At 33.9% G+C, this 23,900-nt stretch overlaps 1 protein-coding gene across 9 annotated transcripts in view; it reads right to left on the reverse strand.

Moving 5' to 3' along the window:
• Nucleotides 1-23,900, reverse strand: part of DOCK9 (dedicator of cytokinesis 9) — a 111,654-nt gene that overhangs the window by 50,959 nt on the left and 36,795 nt on the right. For all 9 annotated transcript variants that reach the window (XM_026708317.2, XM_026708315.2, XM_087937911.1 and 6 more), the window contains exons 2-15: nucleotides 22,764-22,880; nucleotides 15,298-15,387; nucleotides 12,738-12,820; nucleotides 11,945-12,014; nucleotides 10,260-10,355; nucleotides 9,929-10,063; nucleotides 7,828-8,002; nucleotides 6,877-6,941; nucleotides 3,462-3,536; nucleotides 3,235-3,375; nucleotides 2,456-2,659; nucleotides 2,250-2,372; nucleotides 1,651-1,733; nucleotides 1,213-1,335 (exon numbers count right to left, since the gene is read on the reverse strand). In XM_026708317.2, the coding sequence (XP_026564102.2) occupies nucleotides 1,213-1,335; nucleotides 1,651-1,733; nucleotides 2,250-2,372; nucleotides 2,456-2,659; nucleotides 3,235-3,375; nucleotides 3,462-3,536; nucleotides 6,877-6,941; nucleotides 7,828-8,002; nucleotides 9,929-10,063; nucleotides 10,260-10,355; nucleotides 11,945-12,014; nucleotides 12,738-12,820; nucleotides 15,298-15,387; nucleotides 22,764-22,880 (1,580 nt within the window). The remainder of the gene's footprint in view (nucleotides 1-1,212; nucleotides 1,336-1,650; nucleotides 1,734-2,249; nucleotides 2,373-2,455; nucleotides 2,660-3,234; nucleotides 3,376-3,461; nucleotides 3,537-6,876; nucleotides 6,942-7,827; nucleotides 8,003-9,928; nucleotides 10,064-10,259; nucleotides 10,356-11,944; nucleotides 12,015-12,737; nucleotides 12,821-15,297; nucleotides 15,388-22,763; nucleotides 22,881-23,900) is intronic.

The following is a 23,900-nucleotide window of genomic DNA, read 5'->3' on the forward strand; positions in this document are numbered from 1 at the left end:
AAAATACAAAGCATACTTAAAAAAAAAAATAGTTCAGCTCATTTCAAATTAAAATAACGATCTGGGCTCTGGGTCAACCTGAAAGAAGGGATGTTTATGGAACCAGCCTTTCTCTACCTCATAGATTGCTGGTATTTCAGTTTCCCATCCCTCCCAAAAGTCCCCAGAGAAATAGACGGTCTGTCCAACATAGGGTATTATGTCTTGCATGGTATAACAGAGCTGAGAAGCAGAATAAAATAGAGGAATCCTTCATCGTTTGCACAAAGTTCATTATGTTACGCTTTTCTCTCCTTCTGCGTGCCATTACTGCGTGAATGGTAAGTCCTTGACCTTTGGAGGGCTTTTCAGAAGGCAAACAATGGAAAAAGATAATCTAGCAACTTCTAGCAGATGCTGAATTGTCCTCTGACAGAGATTCTCCAGAGGAAGCTGCATTGAGTAGGAGATTGGACTAAATGAGTTGGAAAATCCCTTCCAAATCTAGTTTCATGAAATATGTTTGCATTTTGTATTCTAGAGAAATGAAGTTCTCTACATAATGTACAATACAACTTTATATCTGCAAACCCTAATGTGCATATTCATGCAGCTTTTAATTCAAAATATCCACAAAATGTTTTCACAAATTCCACAAATATTCACATCCACAGAATTTTCTTTGCAATTTTTAGTCTTTTCAAAAAAATGCCTTCTGCTACAATATTTTTACTTAACCTGTACATTTGCAAGAAGATTTTCATTTTTTTTCTATATATGGCTTTTTATAGTTTCAGACAACAGGAAGTCTTTCTCTTTAATTGTGTTTTGTTTTCATTTTACCAGTAAGAAAAATTTATAAATAGTATCCACTTTTGCAAGGAAACCTTCAGAACTCATGAGTCAGGTTTCAAACTCCTAATTCTTTCAGTGTGCTCTTAATACATCAAAACTAAATTTAAAATTATTGATTTTAAACTTTTTAATCGTGGAATATATATCATTACTAAAGACTTATGACATGTATATTTAAAGCCACTTTTGAATAAATCACATAGACAGGCTCATTCCTAAATAAACTAATTAAAAATCAATCTAAAATACCAAAGAGGAAGTTGGTAATAACTCAATTGGAGACCCCCCCAAAAGGCAGCACCACACCATTCCACGCAACACAGTTTATTACCATTTAAATTAATGTGAATGATTTCATTTCTAAAACAAAATACTCACTTTCTGAAATCAGCTAACACTTTAAGCATGTCTTCGTTTGAAAGTTTATTACTGTCTTGTTTGTAAAGTGTAGAAAATCTTGCACTTTTGTCCAGTGTTCCAGCCATGTCCTTAAACAATGTTCTGAAATACAAGTTTTTTAAAATCAAAAATATTTATATAAACTTCATAGTAGAAAAATAAAGATAAGAGGCAGTTTAGAAAACATTAACACATGAATTTACCAAATTTAGTATAAATGGTTGAAAAGCAGTACATTCCAATTCTAAATAATTTGTCACAAAAACTGAGTTGATGCCAAACTAGAAATACATTTAAACCTTTACTTTTATTCAATAGGAGAGGGCACTCCCATAAATTAATTTACCAATATAGGAGGTCACAACAATACAAGTCAGAGAGTTCTTGGATTAAATCAAGAACATTATCATGCATTACCTGGCTGCCCATGCAAATGGCATTCTGTATTGCCCTAGTCGTTGGCAAGCTTGCTTTGCATTTTTCAGAACCTTTTGAGCAACCTGTAAGCAATCAGAAAAAGAACTGAATTTTTAAAAATGCCCCCACATACATTTCTGCAATCCCTAGTCTTACTGAAACTGAAATTTCTTCCACTCCCTTTTCTTAATTTACCAAACTACTATGGGCGTCAAACTCTAAATCAAATTCAGCCTTAACTCCTAAAATGTATCTAAAAAGTTGTTTCCCATGTTTTTTTATTACAATTAATTTCTTGTTTTCCAAACAAATCTTAAAACTAAAGCAATATTTGAGATTCCTTAACAGAGTATTCAAAACTTGATTTTACAATCTTTTTTAGTCTGCTTTGTCAACTGATAAACAAATTTCAGGACAGAAGGTGCAACTTTGCCTACAATCTGTCTTTGCCCATGTCTGCAAGTGTAGGAATTAAACTGACAGTGAAATCTGGCAACTATGTCTTGAATATGTGCACTTTTCAATTGGATAATGTTGTTGAGTTATCAGGTTATAGATGAATTCAGAAATTAGAAATACCCAACAATCGAAGTAAATACCTTAGAAGAATCAGAACTTTTCATATATGGCTCAGCACAATGAGTAATGCTGCCTTGTAGAACTTTTTCTATTCTGGCCACTAGAAATATATCCGGGTGTGGACACGTTACTGAGAATATTCCCTAAAAACAAATTAATTGCTTCATTAATTCTTAAATATAAATATGGGACACTGATTTGTAATGAAACACTATTTTTTCCTTACTTGTTTGGGATATTGTAGTATAACATCTGAAATAATATCCTGAATTGGATGTAAGCAATCACTACTCCCATTCAACAACTCCTGTGATGTATTAGCTAGCATTTGTCTCACTGTGCTATGATTCAAATCAACATGGAAATCTGATGAAATCTTCCGATTATGCTTAACATCGAATAGTGACAGTGAGATGAAAAATGGCTCTACCTGGACATTAAAAAAGAAGACATGAACATAATAATGGCAAATGCTAATTTACTTGTAACAATAGATAGTGTAGAAAAACCCATAGAAAAAGCGGTTCTTATATTGCACATTAACATTTACATGATGAATGCCATTAAACAGAATAGTACCTTATGCTCCATGTATTCTTATTGTCTAGATCATACTAGTAGTCAAATGTAGTCAATATAGTCAAATGTTTAATACTACAATATTATATTTCTTTAAAATTCGCATGTACATCTTACTTAAACAAAACATAATTAGCTCTATATAACTTCCAATTCCTTGCTGTGATAAAACATTATCATTCAACTTGTTCTTGCACTGGATTGTAAAACCCTAGTAAGTTTTCAGATGAATTGTATTTTCTCAGAATGTTTTGAGTCTTAAACATCAATATATCTATATATCTATATCTATATCTATATATCTATATCTATCTATATCTATCTATCTATCTATCTATCTATCTATCTATATATATATATATATATATATATATATAGTATTACTCTTGAAACATTAGTTATGATAGATTCACCATTGCAGCTTACATTCGTTGTTGGTCCCTCTTCATTTTCAGCCACACAGCTTTGTAGATTGAAAGATAAGTCATTGCACTTCACCAGAATTTTCTTCCCAAACTTCTCTTCAAATGGCTTAACTTCAGGCTCAATACCGGAGAAGTCTAGTTTCTTTAAAAGAAACAAACATTGAAAATAACCTTTAAATACTCAACATTATCTAAAAGCTTTGGATTTTTCCCTGCAATCAGTCTTACCTGTGCATCTGGGTCCAGTGCAAAGAGCTTAACCCTGCTTTCATTTTTGAATTTGAATTCAGAATCTCTGCAACTCTACAAAATAAAATGGCATTTTAAAATTAATATTTTTTTTCCTTTTTTTATGGAATTTCCCTAGACTAAATAGATCTCTCAAGAACAGATGTTAAGTCCTCTGTAGGACTAGTGATGATAACAGTATGAGATGATACAGGCCAGTTTGGGTTCTAGAATATTTCTCACAGGTATGGCCAACTGATTTTAGGTTTAAATCTTTCTTCCAAATAATCATCTCTAGGCATATTTCTATGTTCTCTGGATCATTTTAATCATTTAATCAATTAATTCTAACATTTGTCTCATAAACAGCACATTAATATACAAATGTGGAACAAGAAAAAATAAAGAATTGCAAATAAAACCAGTACAGTCACTTTCACATCCACTCCAATTCTCCTGACAGCAATTCCATCCTTTGTTTAATACTTTATACATTCTTTTCATCTTAATTCCAATCCCCATTAAAAAAACGTTTCTCTTGATTTCTTTTCTTATTTGTAACCATGTGTGTGTGTATACACATGCACACATGTGTATATATGTATACATATATACATGTGTGTATTTGTTTATAAACACACATATACACAATACTATAGTTAATTTTATGGTAAGAGAAGTTTGATGATTTATAGTAGGAAATGAACAATACATTAAACATACAATAACAGATCTAGTCTGGAGTATAAAAATATGGCAATTCTTTAATATGCTAGTATATTTCATTCTGCATTCTTTTACAAAAATAGAATCTATTTCTGTAAATTCTCCATTTACTTGCTTTTATAGTAAAATATAACCTTTCTGTCCAACTTTATTTCCTGTCTAGAATTATTCTGGTTCAGAAAAAGAAGATGACATTGGTAGAAAAGCCTTCAGTATACCAAGGATGGGATGGCAAATATCTCCTGCAAAGATTTATCTTGAAACAGAACAGATGACCCTGTCACGAGTAGCCAGCTTTAAAAAATGAATGAAGACAGCATCTCCAACACAGAGAAATACAATTGCCAAGCCATTCTGTAGTGCTTGTTTCTACAGAAAATATATACAGTATATATAAAACAGACTGATGCCAAGAAAGGGAGCATAATTCACAAGGGCACTTATATTTTTGAAACCATCCAGAGATTAAACAAAATTAGTCTTACTGTAAATAGCAACAAAAAGTACATGGTTCAGAATACAGGGAGAACAGTACCTAAGAAAAACATAAGCCAAAATAGCTGCTGGATCTCAAGGAAACAGGAAGCTGCATTTGAGGCACCAAGATTAGATATAATAAGCAGGTGTTTTGAATCTCAAGGGACAGTCAAATCTGAATCTCAAGGGACAGTCAAATCCCTTTCTATAGACTTCAACATTTCCTCCTTCACACTGTATTTTTTACTGAATTCAGAAAGAAATATTTTTGAATATATATCATAAGTATGTATTTAGCTTCATGTGCATCAGTGGCTAAAACTATATACTAGTGATGGCTAACTTTTTTGGGCTCCTGTGCCGATTGAAGAAGATCCAGAAGGCAATGCACAAGGGTCCCCCATGTGCACACCCTGCATCTCTGCGCATGCTTGTGTGACCCCCGCGCCCCACTTCTATGCGCATGCGTCTCCCACACACCATGCCCGCCCATGCATGTGCGCCAGGTACCCAACAATCAGCTGGTGGGAAGGCAGCGCGCATGCACAGAAGACCTGCTCTGAGCGAGGGCTCGCATGCCGGCATTAATGGCTCTGCGTGCCATAGGTTCACCATCAGGCTATATACCATACACAACCGTCTAGTCATCCCTATATCATACACAAATCCCATTTTGCTTTTAATGACCATAAAAGACATTTCTAGAATGAAAAGTATGTGACTTCAGTTAATTTAAGTCACATAGACAGCTTGTTGAAAATTGTTTAGTTCCTTTCCTAGTCCTAGAAAAAAATGTTGGCATTCAGTCCCAAAGGGTTTTTTTAAGGCTGTCCTTTATTGATATAAGTGTAATGTCCCAATACATGATAATATTCTATAACACATTATGTCCCAATTCTTACATTGGATTTTGAGATGCAGTACAGATGTTTACCTGATCTAAGCAGAATTTCCAAGGGGCAAGAGCATACAGCACATTGCAAAGAACAATTTCTTAGAAATTTTTTAATTTCTTAAACAGAGAGCTCCAAATAGGAGCAAACTTTCTGGCAAGAATTCATCTGATAGTAACAAATAAAAATAAAACAAATAAGAACTAAAATATTTAGTAAGAAATGGAGATGAAATTCCAGGCAGGTGTCTGCAGAGAGGGGACAATACAAAATAATATGTTCCGTTGTTTCAATTATTCCTCCACCACATGGACACAATCTCTGTTCTAAAGTGATCTTTTGGTACCTCCTTTCAATAACAGCTTGCTTTGAATAAAAAGAGCTAAAGGCATGCAGAATGCTACTCAGAATCCTGCTTAATGTAGTTCTAGGAGCTGAACTCCACATATCGTAAAGTTGGCAAGGTTGAGAAATACTGAACTAAATTAAGAAGGAGAAGCTAAAAGTTTTTAACTATAGATCTGTCTGTTGAAGATATCATTTGTTCAAATCTGATCCTCAAAATACTGTTTTAGTATACCACTCTTAGGGCTAAATCAGACTATTTTGAGTGTAATTTTTCTAAATATAAAACACTATTAAACTTAAAGTCCAATGAAACTATTATCCCATTAATTTCTTATTCTATCAAAGATTAGATCTACTTAAAGATGACTCTGATTACTTTACAATGATCCAAATTAACTTTTTCTCTATATCTGCCTACCAAGAAAATCTAGCTTGAAATTATGAAAAAATGAAAACCCAACTCAAAAAGCATTATTTCTAGCAGTCAGTTTTATTTAACAACTATACTTGAAAAACAAACTTTCCTGGCAAGTATCAACATTCTTTCCTTAGTAAGGTGCATAAACTAGCAATTTTCAAAATCCATTTTAGAATTCATTTAGAAATGAAGCATTCCAAAGAATATGGAATTTCTGCCCTTGATCACGGCAAACATCTTTGGATCCTGCTGTCTCAAGTGGCTGTTTAGTGACATCTTCCATCCTTCAAACCAGAAACAATTTGAGGTGTTCAGAGAGTAGCTTGAACCTTAAACAAAACCTGTTTCATCAAGAATACTATACCCTGGATACCTTAAACCATTTTTAATTTAAAGTATTTAATTCTAGAAATCAACAAACTGCTGCTGGGATAATAGTTTGGTACAGGTCAGAGGGGCAATTTGTACATTCCAGAATATTCTATTTTTGCAGATTCTATTACATACAGTCATTGAATTTCATACTTTAAAAGAAAAGAAAAACGCACAATACCTTCGCAACTTCAGGAAGGTAAGCATCTAAACCAGATGAGCTGTCTATCCTGTTTTGTTCATCTTCTGGAAATTAAAAAAAAGTTATAGAAGTCCATTGATCACTATAGAAAAATATTACAACCAAGAATCTCACAAGCTTTCAAAAGTCTGGAAATTGGTAATCTTTCACACTATTCAGGAACAAAATTCAAATGGGCAATTTTCTCTTTTCTGTTTGATGTTGGACTGTATCTAATTTGTCACCATCACAGCAGCATTCTGGTACTTGTAAGAAGAGCCACCAATTGATTCTTAAGAATCACAGCAGCCTGATTTGTAAAAACTATAAATGAGATTCATCGTGGACATATTATTTATTTATTTATAAATGTGTCTTGTTTTTGTTAATACATATCTGTACAGGTTACCAAAAACCTCCACCTCCAGCGAAAAGAGGAAAGTAATGTATAAACTCCCTTTTTACAACCCTACAATCCCGAGGTGCTATTCAGCAGGTTCTGACCAATTCTGGAGAACCGGTAGTGAAAATTTTGAGTACTTCGGAGAACCGGCAAATACCACCTCTGACTGGAGATTTTACAGTATCCTTCCCTTGCCACGCCCACCAAGCCATGGCCACAGAACCGGTAGTAAAAAAAAATTGAATCCCACCACTGCTACAGTCCCTATTTGGGATAGAATCAGGGCGACTAGATTTGACATTTACTGGCCAGATACCCTTCTGAGCCTACATGGAGTTCAGAGCAGATTTTTTTTTCTTTGTGCCCTTGGAGAGAAATATCTGCTGCTACCTTGGATTGAACTCTCAACTTCCAAGTGGAAGGTGAGCATCTTCACCATTAGGCTATCATGCTGCTGTTTGAAAATTACTTATACCCAATTATTAATTATAGAGAAAAACCTTTCTTTTACTGAATAGCCTGAAAGTAACTTGAAAATAAGCATTTACCCTCATGGGACTCCTCATATCTCTTTTCTTGCATTGCTGCTTCAAAATTTAATTGAAGAATTTTGTTTAGAGTTGTAATCCATTCTTCCATTTCTGCTTCACTGTCTGCCGCAAGGAGATAGCTACTCTTGTCCTGCATCTTGAGCTCAAAGGCAAAACGTCGGACTTTATTGTTCTGCAATATAATGAAAAAATATTAATCTAGCGGCTGCAGCAGATTTTCTTTTTCTCCATCACCCCTAATTTTGCATTGCTAAAAAGAAACTACCACTTTTAGGCCTAAAATAGTAAACTGTTCACTCTCAATGTTTGAATGAATAATGGATAGACTGAACAATATGATTTATTGTGGGCAGGGTTTAACTTCTTGTGTAAAAATCTGTTGTTTTCTGTATTTCTATTCTAATGTATATTGTGAAGGGGTTATGTGTGTGTATGTGTGTTTATGCTTTATTGAGATTTTCTTTTACTTTACTATTTTCATTGATTTTTCTCCTTTTGAGAGGTAGGAGAAAGAAAAAGTGAGACAGTGGCTTTTTATAATATCTGTCCAGTTTATAGAAATAATTTTTAAGATTAAATATAATAAAATTATACATATACAAAAACCCATTCAAGTATTAAGAACCAAATACTTCCCAAATGACAACTTGTCTATTTAGCTCAATTTAGCAATATTAGAACTTCTTTTATATGGCCAAAAAAGAGAAAGAAGTCAAAACAGGTCAGATAATTAATAATAATTTGGGAGTTCTATAGATTTATTCTGAACATATTGATTACAAGAAATCGTGCTACTGTGAATGAAGACTATGAAAAAAGCATTCAATTTTAGGAGTTGTGATAAAAAACAAAAACTAAAATATTTTCCATCTAAAGTTCTAGTTTTTCTAATTAACCCATGGGCAAGTTTCCCAAAATATTCTGCCTAAGAAGTATTTTTAATTTATATAATAATGTGGAAGACCAGTAATGAAGGATGAGAAGAACGTTGTTTGCCAGAAAATGTAAGATATAATACTGAAGGTTTCAGCTTCTATTTTGCCCTGATTTTTGAAGAACTTTGGCATTTTGGTTATTAGCTTAAAATTATAATTAACAAAATTCACACAAGAAATATTTCCAAGGGAAAAAATGCACATACTGATTGTGTTCACATGCAATACTAAATTATGGTTTAGCACTTATAAGCAGAATACCCTGAATAATGATGGATCATATTCTTATTTTCTTCTTGCAGACTTCAACAGCACTGGAGTTCAATGTTTTCAGTGAACATTGATGAACACTAAAACCTGCTGTTGAGTTTTTAAGTTGTCTGCTGGCTGTAGTACTGTAATTCAAGATTCTGTAATAGTGAAAATGAACTCTTCTGAACTATTCTCCCAAATGTGCCCAAGGGAGAAATGGAGAATGCATAATCATGAAGTTTTATTCAAGCTTACTTGCTTCTAAACATAATGTTCAACCAGGGTTTAGTGTTACATGAACCAGATTACTGCAACAATATTATATTAAACAGAGGGGGAAAATCTGAAGGCAATTAATAAGAGTGCATAATTCCAGGTTTGTTACATCAGAATAAGTTCCCAGCATTCTCTATGTATAGCGCGCAAATGAAAAATAGCACTATTTTTGTTCTTTCTGGTGAGAAGATACTTTTTCAGTCTGTGTCAGTATTTTTCAAACTTGGCAACCCACTAGATGCTCACAAAGATAAATTTCATAGCAACAATATGGTGTAGTAGCCCCAGTTCCTGAATATCTTATTTCAAAAAACACATGATTTTAGGTTTATTAATTCAACACTTAAACTGGAACTGTGTTATTATTATTAAGCTCTTCTGAAAACACAGTCTTTTATAATACTAGCTCACTAAAAACATAAAGCCACTGTAATAAAAAAAATATTTCTATCACCCAGAGGCCCAATAGTGCAATTCTAGTAAATTTATTCAAAAATAATCCCTGTTGCATTTAATGAATTTACACTCTATACAAGTAAATAAGCATAAAGGTGTCATTCCAAAGCACTAGAAGAAATACTATAGGTTTCTGCAAGAATTGCACATCATATCAAGCAGTATAATTCTCTACTTACTTGAACAACGCCCATGCAAGAATCCAAAAAAATTGAGCCTTTTGGTTCTTTTGATATTTTTTCATCTTTGTAGAAATTAAGATTATATGATCCATCACCAAGTTGAAGGAGATGAAAAAATCTTCTTTTAAATGACTAATTTGTGAAAAATTAAATTATATTAAAAACAAAAGCAATGCGACATAGAAGACCAAAAGCATCTCTTTAATTGTACCCACAACACTGCAAATCTTTTTATACATTAAGAAATATTACTGAGATCACAGTCAATATGCATTTGTACATTATACAGCATCACAGTATTTTACAAGTAGACAAAAATTATACATACCCGCATAGTAACACTGATTGCACTGTTCATGTTCCCTTTGTATAACCATCCTTGTTTTGTAAGTCCACCCTTTTGAGATCCTAGAGATGCAGCATCCTATTAAAAAATAAAATTCACATAAACGCATGAGTAAAACATTTAAAATATTTTTTCAAGTCTGTAAAGAAATAAAATAACTAATAAACAAGTGCTTTGATCTAACTTTAATATGAAGAAACGTTCCCTATGCTATAAGACTATTGAGCATAACTCAATGTTGCCAATAGAAGAGAAACACAGTATTGTAACATTCATTATGGTTTCCCATCCGTTGTTCAATATTAGATCATAAAAGTTAAAGTAAATTCTAAAAATACAGCTAAATCTCACTAATGAAATGAATAAACCAACATTTATTGTTAGGTTAAAACATAGCAAAGAATTGAGTTAAGAACAGTATTCAGCAATTTTGTAGGGGATTTCAGAATGTTTTATATCTTTTAGGAAAAAGTCTAAATACCTTGATCAGAACAGCCAGGCAATCACTCTATTAAGGACTGGATTCGCTGGGATTAATGTTCCTGTCCAGTCTATTAGGATGTCTCATTTGTTATAGGGCCCTTTGGAACAGCAATTTAATCCTCCCCAGATTAAATTGTCCTAATGCTGTTGGCCTTTCACAAGGCTTCAGATATGGTTTTGTCACTGAGCACGGAGGTTCAGATACGATACATGATAGAGCCTATACAACAGTTTGATTTGCTTGTTGTAGGGGTTTTTTTTTAACCTCAGCTACTCATTAAATGGGTACTATTGTCTTTTTTTGTTATATGTTTATTGTGCTTTTAACTGTTGTTAGCTGCTCAGATGCATGACACTCGGATGGGTGGGCGTAAATTGAAATTAGAAACACATAAATCAAATATTAGCTTGACAATAAAAAAGTACGTAGAAGAAGCTAAAAAAACTCTCCTAGAGATAAATCTGTAACTTGGAACTGGTTTCTAAACAAAGTTATAAGTTCTTGTAAATCAGCATAAGCAAAGACCACACTAATAAACTATTAATTTCTAGAGAGTTGGAAGAAGCAAGGAAATGTACTATTTCTAAAAAAACTAAGGAAACTAGATTCTTAAGGGGAGGGAAGGAAGAAGAAAGGAACTATAAATAAATAGCAGATGGTATTAGAGAGAATAATCTTTCTTAAAAATATAGTAATAATTTTAATCTTTTTCACAATCTTTGCTATATAAATCCATCTGTTCCTGTTTTTTCCAAGGAGTATGAATTAATATATTTCTGAGTGTTTTAATAATTCTTAAATTCTTGCTTTTGTGCCAGCAACATATATACATTCATAGTAGCTTTCAAAGATAAGGTAATCTATGGTGTGTGTATTTTAAATTTAAATATTTTAATGTTGCATACCATCTGGAAATTCACAGAATTATAAGGTGGTTTTAAAATAATAAACAGAATACATAAGGAGCAATCATGCACTTCCATCTAGAGTACAAACTATTTAAAATTCCTATGCCTCATACAGATCACTGGGGCAAAGTAATATATTATTCAATATATTTTAAAGATTTCAGGATAAAGTTACTTCTTATTAAACATAACATTTTGTTACTCCCAAAGGGCCTATTGATCATAACATCAACTTAAAAATGAACTGAAGTCAACTAATAAAAAAATAGACTTGCCTCATCCTTATCAGCTTCTTCATCAACTTCAAAAACATGAACTGGAAGCTTTTCTAATCTGTTCCCTTTGCTAAAAAAAAAGATACCATAACACACAATAATTATTATAATATTCCATACTGTAACAACTTGCCAGCATGTGAAAGTATGATTAAAATATACAGTACATGAGAGGCTCTATTATTACCTGTATGAAGGTAATAAAAGTTTCCATTTGGCTTTTTTTCTTACTTTTGTATCTTGAATGCAAATATAGCTAAGATTTGCAAACAATTTCAAATTTGTTTTACAAATGTACAGAAAATCATTTAAAAGCCTGCTAAGCTAATTGTTGACATACTTGCTATAATCTATCAATATTAAATTTTTACCTGCTTAAAATGAGGACTTAAAACATATTATTTCTTCATTGAACTGACATTCTGCCTTTATAGGAAAATGGTTAACGCAGCCACATACATTTCTGCAGCTATCTGTATACAGTACTGATAGTATTCTTCAATTTTAAAAAATAATGATCAATTATAAATAAGCAGCATGGCTCTTGCTTCCCCCAAAACCATGAAAAAACAAACTAAATGCTCTTTCCATGTTATTTTTGTGAAACCCATATTGCAGGACTGAATCATCCTAAGAAATAAAACCTGGAAACCAGGAAAAAAACATGTTTCCAAATCTGGCATGTTAGAATTGAAATGGAAGTAATTTTCAAGAATCTACCACATTAAATATTAAAAGTTAACAACAAGCATTAGTAAGCATTAATATAAAGCTTAAGACAAAAATTACTTACTTTGGAAGCTGCCGAAAGTCTCCTGAGTAATCTTCATGTTTGAAATTGACAACATGCCAGTCAGAGATGTATGTCTTAATGCACTTTAAATCAGGACAAAAATTAAACTTTAGGTCACTTCTTTATGCAACAATACATTTATCTTAATAATTTGAGCACTTGTTCCAATCGCACTGCTATATTTATACTAATTAAGAAAAAAGGAATTTTCATTACAAAAAGTGGACAGGATTTTTGTCAATCTTAATCCATCTGTCTCTTAGATCCGTGCCTCTCCTAGCTGGTCAAGGCTGCCTAGGATAGATGTTTGATTGGGTGAGTGGTAAACTCTTCCTTGAGGGAGGGGGAATCCCTCCACCTCTAAAGAAAGGTGACCATTGCTTGGCCTGGCCAATCTGGACAACATCCAGTCTCCAACCTTTCCTTTTTAGGGAAGATCCTGGAGAGGAGGTGGTGGTCACACTTCAGGTTCAAAGGACTCTGGATGAAACAGATTAATGGACCCCCTTCAATCAGGATTCAGGCCAAGGTAAGGAAAAGAGACAGCATTGACTGTGATCTTGGATGGCCTTGGGGTGAGGTGGGGGAAGGAGGATGGGGAGGATTCTTGTTCTTCTTGACCTCTCAGTGGTTTCCAATGCCATTTTCATAGCATCCATGATGAACTCCTATTGCACCCCTTCACCATTTGTTTGGAGTGACCAAAATTGAAAGTTTATGGCTTTTTTTTCTCTTATTAGTTAAGGTTATTTTTCCCCCATTGTGGCTTAATTCCTGTTATTTTAAGCCAGTACTTTGATTCCTCTTAGGGTAGGAATTGCTAGATTTCTCACTTAATATAACCCTGATGGTGGGATATGAAGATGCAGAGGCATCCTTTATATAGCATGCCAGGGATCTGGAATCAGACTTGGCTGCCATACTTGGAGGTGTGTTCCTGGGCAGTTATTCAACTGTTCTCAATCCAGGTTGATTTCTAAGCCAAATAACAGCTCCCAAATTTCAGAACAGCCCTAATTCTGGCAAGATTTAATGCCCTCCCAGGAGCTATTCTTAGGGGGAATCTCATCCCATTTGAATAAACACTTTGTCCCTGTATTGAAGGAGTTCTGAATCACTAACCCATATTACTATATTTTTACATTGCTCCTATTACAAAGATATCCACTTGCAGCTAACAGTAGTCCATTTAGCTAGATTGTCAGGTCCTCCAGGTCCATTTTATTTATGGTTATTATCGATCTACTGTGATTTTATTTCTCTTAACTTGGCTAAGTGTTGTTTTACTATTTGAAAAATATCCTAAACTTTAACTTCTCCAGTATTGTACATGTCTTATTGTGGTTTTTATTTGCTATCTTGCTATTTGTTTTCCTTTTCTTTGTTCTTTGGAGCTGGTCATCAACTGCAATTTATACTGACTGTTTCCTATTATGATTTGATTGCCTATTTGTACCCTATGCCTATATTAAGTGTTGTACTTTATGATTCTTGACGAATGGGTCTCTTCTTTTTATGTACACTGAGAGCATATGCACCAAGACAAATTCCTTGTGTGTCTAATCAACACTTGGTCAATAAAAAATTCATTCATTCATTCAATAAAGTACAACTTCTTCTACTTTTATGATGAATGACAAAAAAACTCTTTACTCCTATTAAAGTTGGAAACAACATATCTGGAGAGTTATTTTGGCACTCAATTTCCTAAAACATAATGGAGATGTTTTCTAAGAAACAGAGTATCTTATAGAAAGGGGAATTGTACTGCAATCTCCCTATAGGTCTGTACTACTGTATGAATGAATAAGAGGTCTTCCAGAATGATTTAAAGAAACATAATTGTGAACTGACAGCAATAAATGACCGCAGAAACCGACTTGCTGAACCATCTAGCGATTTAATTGGACTGAATTTAGAATGAAGAGGCGACTGGATTCGGATTGATACAGATATATCATGTGAGGTTTCAAAATGTACTCTCCAAGAGGAATTTAAAAGAGGAAAATCTCCACTTCTACTGTCCAGAATCTCTCTCGCTTAAACACAAAGAGTCAAAGTGAATGCTCAGGTTCAAGATGTAACTATTTTGTGCTATATTTATTAAATAAACAAAGCATTATTTTCTTTTCCCCTTTCTTTGTTCCTGAAATACTAAGTAACAAAGTAAAGCATACTATTCAGAATGTTGAAACAGCCTATTTCTTAAATAGCCAGCACACTCCAAGCAGCTAGGTTGGAAGGAAATTTTACAAAACTCCAAACAGCTTCTAAAGTCTTACTGAATAGTACTTCGAGATTGCTACTCTAGCCAGCTGGAGCTCTGAGTAAAGGGTGGAGATGAATCGGAACACTTTATTGTTGTTTTGACTGGTTACAATAACAAAGCAAATTGTAATATAGACTTAAGTAACTAGACATACCACCTCTGGACTGCAGAAATCCAGATGAGCTCCAGATGTCTATGAGATCTAAGAAACCTGATGCCATCTAATGACTATTTAGATTTTTATAGCCCAGAAGTGGCGCATGTTAGAAGGATACAAAAAAAAATTAATACCTCTGTTACAAATAAGCTGTAAGCTTCTTTCTCTGCTTTCTCTGGAATTGTAGAACATACATACTGGTGTTGGCGTTTCAGTACTGCAGTCTTTAATGAAAAAAATACAGTCAGTAAGAACTTTATTCACAGGAGTGGGTTCTAATGTGTAAAAAAGGTAACCAGAAAATTTCTGCTAATTAGCACACCCCTTAATAAAAACTACTAAGTGACTCTAGGCCCATCATTCTCTTTCAGCCCAATTTCACATCAAAGGATCGCAATTATGAGGAAAACAGGAGGAAAAGGGAGTGTTTGGTATATTTCCTGCCTTGAGTTATTTATAAAAATAATAAAGGTGGAATAAAAAATTGAGTTAAAAAAATTAGTTGAAAGGCAAGCCTAGAGCTGGACACATGGTATTAGATCATGCTCTGATTTGTCGTATCTAGTAGGGAAAATATACTTCTAGACCAGAGTTTGCTAAAATCTTCAAATATTGTGGTTTGATTACAATAGAGATGCATCATCCATACCTATTGTCCTAAAAGTATTCTCAGCTAGAGTACACTTCCTTCACTTCTTCAAGTCATTATTAAAATTTTGAAATTTTGCTCCAGTGTGATGACATCCATGGAAATCCTCAGAATTCTTCAACTACATTCTTTTTAAATTAATGTCCTATAGCCATACATGTATTTATTTAACTTATAATCAGCATGTCACAACTACTTTTGTCAAATGCTTTGTTGAGATCAAGGTCTATTAATCCTACCTCACTTCCATATTCTAACGAACAAAGCAATCTGATCAAAGTCCAAGATAAAGTTAATTTGGAAACAATTGTTCATGCTGGCAATTACCACACTGTTTTTGAAATCTGCTCACTTGCTTTATAATCTGCTCTAGAATCTTTCCAGGTATTGATGTCAGGCAGATGGAACTCTTAATTCCTCAGATTCCCTCCTTATTGTTTCTAAAGATAAGAACATTTGCATTTAGTTCTCCAGGATTTCCTAAATATAATGCACAGAGGTTTATCGAGAAATCAGCTAAAGCCTAGGAAGTAATTCTTCTGCCCTGGACATTTAAAATCAGTATTTCTGAGTAGATTTTTAATAGTTTTATCTTTAATCCTATTTTCCTCATTGTTGCCATGATTTCCTCATGGAACTAAATATTCTATTGGAGAAAAGGGAACCAATATAGAAATAAATTTTGTCTTGTAGCATTTTGCAGCAATAGGTATACGGAGTCCCTTTTTTGTCTTTTAACACCTTTCAGCATCTTCAGTGCATTTTCAGTTTTTGCCTTCCTGACATCCCTGTTTCAGTTCTGGTCTACTGCATGTATTTGTTTTGGCGACCAGGTTTTCTTTCCGTTTTCTTTGCACACATTTTTTTAAAAAATCAGAAAATTTTATTTCCTAAACTTCCTATGTGATTTTTAAAAATATTTTGCAAATGGTGATAGTGCAGGTTGCCATTTTATGTCGTACTTAAGTATGTGCGTATTTTCTGAGTTTTCAATTCATTCCAATATTTTCAAAAGAAAGCATGAAAGCATGCCATCAATTTATTCAACAGATATTATTGCATGTTTTTGCAGCAATTAATTTATTGTATACTTCCCAATCAGAATCTCCTAGTTGGATTCCAATAATACCATTGGTCATACATCACTTGTAAATTTAAAACTATCAGATTATAAATGCAAAGTTACTGCAAAGATACTGCTATTATGAATAGCTCAGTGTTGATTCTAAAGCTTTATTGGACAACCTGTGGCCCGTTTGGTTAACATTTCAGATATATATTTCCTTAACTAAATAAACAGAATGACCGCAGGTGGACAAAAAAAGAGTGGGAGTAGGAATCTTCCGATTTCCTGCTAGCAACCCCATTGATTTTCTTTGTGGGAAGCTGGCAGGGAGTGTTGGAAATAACAGCTGACTGCGGGCGACCATAGTGGCACAGCAGTGCTGGAGCATCCACAACTTCACCAAATTACAGTCTCATGGCAGTAATGGATCCTAGATGTTGGATGCGTTCTTTATGTTAGCTCATTTGTAGTACATTGATTCAAAAATTATTGCCTTATGATATATCATTTTGGCTAACAAACATTTTATAGTAATACTAGCTCGATACCCATGCTTTGCTATGAAACTATGTGGCCCGGCTTAGTTTTTGGGGAGGAAAATAAGGGGGGGGGGAATTCTGCCTCTGCCTATCAGCATCCATCAGTATTCATCTGGGTAGCATCCTGTCAGTGTGTGAGAGCTGAGGGCTGTTTGGAAACTGAAACAGTATTTGTTGTGTGAGCAAGAAGGAAACAGCAAGGAGCCTGGGCGTGGCTTAGCTAAACTATTCTATACTAAAGCTGCTTGGTGCTGTGAAACTGAAACTGAAACTCCTCTCCTCTGCTGGTGTTTTGCATTTGAAACAGATTTCTTTTCAGGTGAGGATGGGGAGTAGAACTCCTTAGCATCAGAGCGTGTTAATAATAATATATGGAATAGTAATGCTCTGATGTCATTTTGAAAAATCCTTTCTTAGTGAGCACCTAGAAGCCAAGAGGAACACACATGTCAAAGCTCAAGTTTGTAGCTTTACAGTTCTGGAGATTTTGTGATGATGCTTGAGTTGTATTTCACTTTTATATAGAGAGAAGATTGCTTGTTCTGAGAAGTATATTTTACATATACTTGTAGTCCATGCTTAATAATCATTGGTTTAGCCACTGTTTGAAGCTCCAAAGTTGCTGAAAAAAGTAACTTATGATCAGTGCTTGTACTTACATACACATGATTATCATGTGCGCCTTCCCAGATGTCTTCCAACAACCAAAGCCAATGGGGAAATCGACAGAAGGTTGCAAGTAATGCTTACATGATTTCTCACTTAATGACTGTAGGTAGTTTGCTTAAGAACTGTAACTGGGATTGTTGGAGCTGCTGCTGCTAAATAGGACAGGCAAGTGTTGTCTCATTTAACAACCACTTTGCTTAGCAATGGAGTTGCCAATCCCAAGGTACCTTTCATTACTAATAATATTACTACAATAAAAAGTATGCAGAATGTAGATATATAGAAATCTTCTTAGCTATAGCTGCCCAGAGTAATTTGGGAGTTGGGCAGCATATTATTATTATTATTATCATCATCATCATCATCATCATCATCATCATCATCATCATCATTTTTAAATATTCCGTAGCATGATTGTGATGTGATGTTTGGGGCACAGTGCTGGAGTAGCTTTCAAATTTCAGTGTATTTGTAGAATGCAATGACAATAAAGGTATTCTATTCTATTCTATATAAATTACATGGACGATTATTTTGATATCATAGAGGGTTTTTTTTCTCTAAAGGAATCTAGGGCTGTTTTCATATGACGGCTTTTGTATTACCATCTTTTTTTTTCACTTAACGAATTTGATGCAAAAATAGAAGGAAAGATTAGAAAACAGAGAATTATAAATGGAACATTACAAGATCCCTTCCTTCCCACTATTCCCCATCTCTGAAATACTGCATGAAGGAGGTAGAGACACTTCATAGTAACACCCAAATCTAGAAGTAACTTAAGACATTAAATCTGTATTAGACGTCAATGTTCTGGTAATAAATTCCAAGATGTTTAACTTTTAAAGTACATATGCACTTCCTATTGTTTATAGTCACACCTGTTTCCTGCATTTGATGTGGTTCCTTCTATAAATGTTCAACATATTTCATATTGGATCTACTAAATATAGTTTTCTCCAAACACACAAGTAAATAGTTCAATTCCTTTTAAAGAGGAACGGGGTTCTTTAAAATACGAATTTTTTAGGCAAAACTAGTCAGATATAAAAATAAAAACTTTAACTCTACAATAAACCTGTTTTTTTTTTTAAAAGTGTTTCCAATGTCACTTTTTTTCAAAGGCTGAGAACAAATATAATCGAGGATGTATATCAAACTATGCATGCCACATAATTTGAGTTGAGCAGCCACATAAATGTATCAATTAATCATCATTAATGTTACATTATTTTATTCTGAAAATGATCTTTCCAAATAGAACAGGTAAAAAAATGATATTCCAAATAGCATTTCAGATTTTAAATTGTACCATATCAACACATTTTGAGAATGCCATTCTAGAAAAACTACTCTTTTTTTAATGAAGTAACTTCATTAAAAATTACAGTTAGAACAAAACTAATACCAAGTTGGAAAAAAAGTGCAGAAAAGAAAAAAAGAAGGAAAAATAGAAAAAATAGAAAAATAACAGTTAAAAAGAAAATTTATATAAAGCAATGACTTCGTCCTTCAACATAAGTACAATTTTAGTATCACATTCTCTTAAAATACAGCAAATGACATCATCTTCCCATAGCTGATCTCCATCTATAAACAAATCCTTAAAGTATTATCCTTTCAGTCCAAGGTATTTTTCCAAAAGGCAACTGGACTTTCAAGGTTTTTTCCCTTGAAAACATTTCACTTCTCATCCAAGAAACTTCTTCAGTTCTGCTTTTTAGATAAGAAGCAAAATGTTTTCAAGGGGGGAAAAGAACAAGAATGTCCAGTTCTCTTTTGGAAAAGTAATTTTGGGACAACTATGATGCAGATCATTGAGAGTCTCCATAGATATTCAGTCCTAGCATAGCAAAAGTGCATTGAAGTTTATCAAAAGTAATATATGTATTTTAATCTTGATTAAATAAACCAACTTTATATTCCTTCCTAGCACATCTAACAATCTGGACCTTTAGCTATTCAAATAAATGTCTTTTTTTTTGGTCTATTCTTACAAAATTCTTCAAAGCTTTAACAGTGTTCTTTTATGAATCTAATATAAGAAAATTTCCCAGGTTCTTTTTCTATATCTGTATATTTGTATATCATTTAATCCTTAAAATGTAGGCCAGTATCCAGTGTGTTATTTTTTTCCATGTCGTTCTTGTAGCCAGTCACTTTTCAATCCACTTCCAAATCAGTCTCAATTTTGTAATATAAAACTTGCCCTCTTCCATAACATCCTTTAGAGTCTATCTACAGAGGCAGAAACTCTTAAAATTAACTTTTGGATACACTGTTCAAAATCACTCCTTTATTGTTCATTCCACAAAACATAAATCCTTAATCTTGGATTTAAAAGTTCTTTCACTGTGGATTCAAGAAAATTCATCTGGTGCTATAAAACCTGTTACTCCAAATGTTTCTAATAAAGGCAGTTAACAAGCAATTTCTGAAAGTGATTAGAAAACAAAATACGTGAACCCAGTGTTCTTTCAAAGGCAAAGACTGCAGTTTGAGCAAGATCTTTATTCCCTCATCTCCCAGAGCTCTAAACCTGCTGGAGACAATTTTGGGGGTATTCCTCACAAGAAGCAATTGTCTGGAGCATTTGTTGGTGATCTGAAGTACTCTCCTTGTCCAGGGAGGTATTATAAAAGAGCTGATCGACTACTCAGTAGCTCTTCATTCTGTTGCATTTGTCAGGTATGCTTTTTGCAGAACTGTCTTCAGTCTGCCAATTCTTATCCTCATACTACTATTGGCAGACCTATAAATTCCTATCTCTCACTGCCTATATTGTTTGATTATGTATTGCTATTTATTCTACTGCTACTTCAGACAGTTTCTAAAATATTTTAATCGCATTGTTCAAACTTCTTAATCATTTTCCCTCAACATAGCAAAAATGATGGTCATTTATAACATCATTTTTAAAATGACTAAATATCAATTCACCCAATTACTTTTTCTACTAACAACATGATTTTGAAGACTACTGTTATCATCTTGGCCTACAACTCTACAAGGAACAGATTCTTCAAGTTATACAAAATGACCATTTGTTCATCTATTCAAGCAGTGACAGTATAGTTTGACATTGTTATACTGATATGACATCTTTGGTACTTCTTATATTTATTCAGGTAGGTTCTCTGCCTGAAGCAGTGACACCATATTTGTATTGTGTCCTGCTTCAGGTTTCAGCCACAAACCAATATGTAGTTTTTTGGGGGGAGATTGTCAGTTTTATTTTCAAGCAACAGTACTGTAGCAAGCAATATCAAACACCGCAAAGGTTTGACTGTGAAGTTTGTTTTCAAAGAGGAGCATGCAGAAGAGTTATCTAAAGTTTCAGGAATCTGTCCAAGTTGTAAGTTAGTCCAAGCATCTAATGTCCAAGAGTAGAATTCACACACAGGAGTCATGCATGAGCCAGGTATTGTTTCCAGCAAAGAGATAAATCATGTCTTTTTAATAGGCTGCAGCCAGCTGTCACTAATTAGAATGTTTACTCCATTGCTTGGCAAGTAACCTAACAGACTTACTTTTCTCTATCTCTTGTCCACTTATCTACTGCAAGGACTGGGAGACCTTATGTCATCATCACCTGACAAGTCCAGCTGTTCAAGTAGTGCTTGTGATTGATCGGCCTCATGCAATGTCTGGCTCTGTCCCTCCTGAGGCTGACATTCCATACGTTTAGATGCAGCAGCTTCTTCAACTTCAACAGATTCAGAATCTGAATGCAGAGTCTGGGTCATGACATATTACATATCAACAAATCTTTTAAAGGTTCAGTTAGGTCCAAGATTTTTCCATGATTCATCTCTCCAGCTCATGGGTAGTCAACTTCAAATATTTGAAGCTTTTCCACTTCTGATTTTCTTAGGTTGCACACCTCACATTCTCTGCTGGCTCAGAATCTGCTTAGATGAGTAAAACTAGTTTCACAAGCCTTGGATCTTTTTGTCTTGTTAATTTTTCAGGCCAACTAATCTCTTTGGACACTCTTTGTGGCTAATAATCACAATGTTATAAACAAATTGGAGTTGACCTTCAAAACTGTGATTAACAATGAAAAATCAGATCTATATCAGAATATACAACAAAGCCAACATAGATCTATAGACAAATATGATCATTCTTCCCGGGTGGGGGGACGGGGGATGGGACAGCACTAGAAAAATGAGCAACAAATGCACTTATCCATCCACTGTTAAGCTATCTGTTTCTAAAGGCTGTCTTTAATAGCTGTGTTTCCACATCACTTAAAAACTCACAAGTGACTTTGGGTTAATTCTCTGAAGAGATGATTGGATTTCCAAAACTGAGAAGGTATATAAAGTGAGTCATATCAGGTGATCTAGTCCTATCCTGTTTAAGACTTTAAAAGAAATAATCAACAATCAAGTTAAGCTCAAAAATAGAAAGATAGCAATACTTCACCATTAACTACAGATTATGAGCAGTGATCTAACAAACCCCTTGAAATTTACTTAGACTTGATTCATTGTTTCATTTATTTATGATGTACCTAAACCACATAGCTTTACAATATTAGAAACTGGTAGATCAGCTACACTGTATGAATTATTTTCTTTCAAGCCTTAGTATTATAGTATTGTATAATAAATTTATACAATATAATTCAACATTAATTAAAATTCAACATTCATAAAAAATAAAAAGTACCTGGAAATCATCATATGGAAAAAGTAGCAGCTCACGCAAGCCATCGTTGATTATTTGAGTTTTCTTCTGAACAATTATATTTTCATAGTCTATTGGCTCTATTACCTTTGGTTTTGCCTGAAAAGGGGAAAAATTTTTGATGAATAGAGATTTTTATACTTATACCCATATATATTTTAAAATGCCATACATATCCATAAACCTATGCAATACAATCTCACTATGACTACTCAAAATTAAATACCATTATTTACACTGGATTTATTCCCTAGTTAAGAGTGTACAGAATTACTGTTTTCATCAAGAAAGGTTTTGAACTTAAAATTATGTGTTAAAATTATATATGGAAAAATAAGCATTATGTTACATATTAAGATATGTAGTTCAACTCTGTCTAAAGAAACAAATGCAATTGATTTTTAATCAGCCCATAGTCTTAACATTAATTGATATCAGTTTCCCTGGTCATTGTATTTTAATCAATTAGCTAATTTATTTTGCAATAACTGATTCAGAACTGTTAAGTGCAGCGTTGGGAGCTTTTAAATTCACGACCTGACCTTTTTTGCTTTCAGACAATCCAGCCAAGGGAAATGTGCCTTTATGGAATGAAGGCTGAGCAAAAACTGGGGACACTAAGGAGGAGCCTCAAGGAGGAGTGTCCTCAGAAATCAGCTCAGCCTATCGGATCAGAGAAGGAAGCACCTCCCATGCCTGGATACTCTGAACAGCTCATCTGGAGAACTATATGTAAACCACATCTTAACATTCTAATGTTCCTTTTTAAGATAGAAAATATGTGGTATAGGGAGTGGTATTTAGACTGGATTTTGCCTTTTTATCCACCTATTGAGTCCTTTCCAAGGACCTTATTATTATTTTAAATTCATTGGCTGCCCATTGCCTCAGAGTGTCATATAACCTAAGGGGGAAAAAACGTAAAAATTGCTAAAAACATACAGATAACCCAGAGTTAAATTATCTAGTACAGTGGTCCCCAACCTTTTTTGTGCCACGGGCCAGTACCATCACATGACATGGCAAGGTGAGCCGAGCAACCCTAAAGCAAGAGCCCTCTTTTTCGGCTTCATTTGTTCAACTAGAACCCATCCAACAAAGTGGAAAACTTGTCCTTCC

This window comes from Pseudonaja textilis, chromosome 8, assembly GCF_049901715.1.
Source record: "Pseudonaja textilis isolate UNSWEBS1 chromosome 8, rPseTex1.2, whole genome shotgun sequence".
NCBI lineage: Eukaryota > Metazoa > Chordata > Lepidosauria > Squamata > Elapidae > Pseudonaja > Pseudonaja textilis.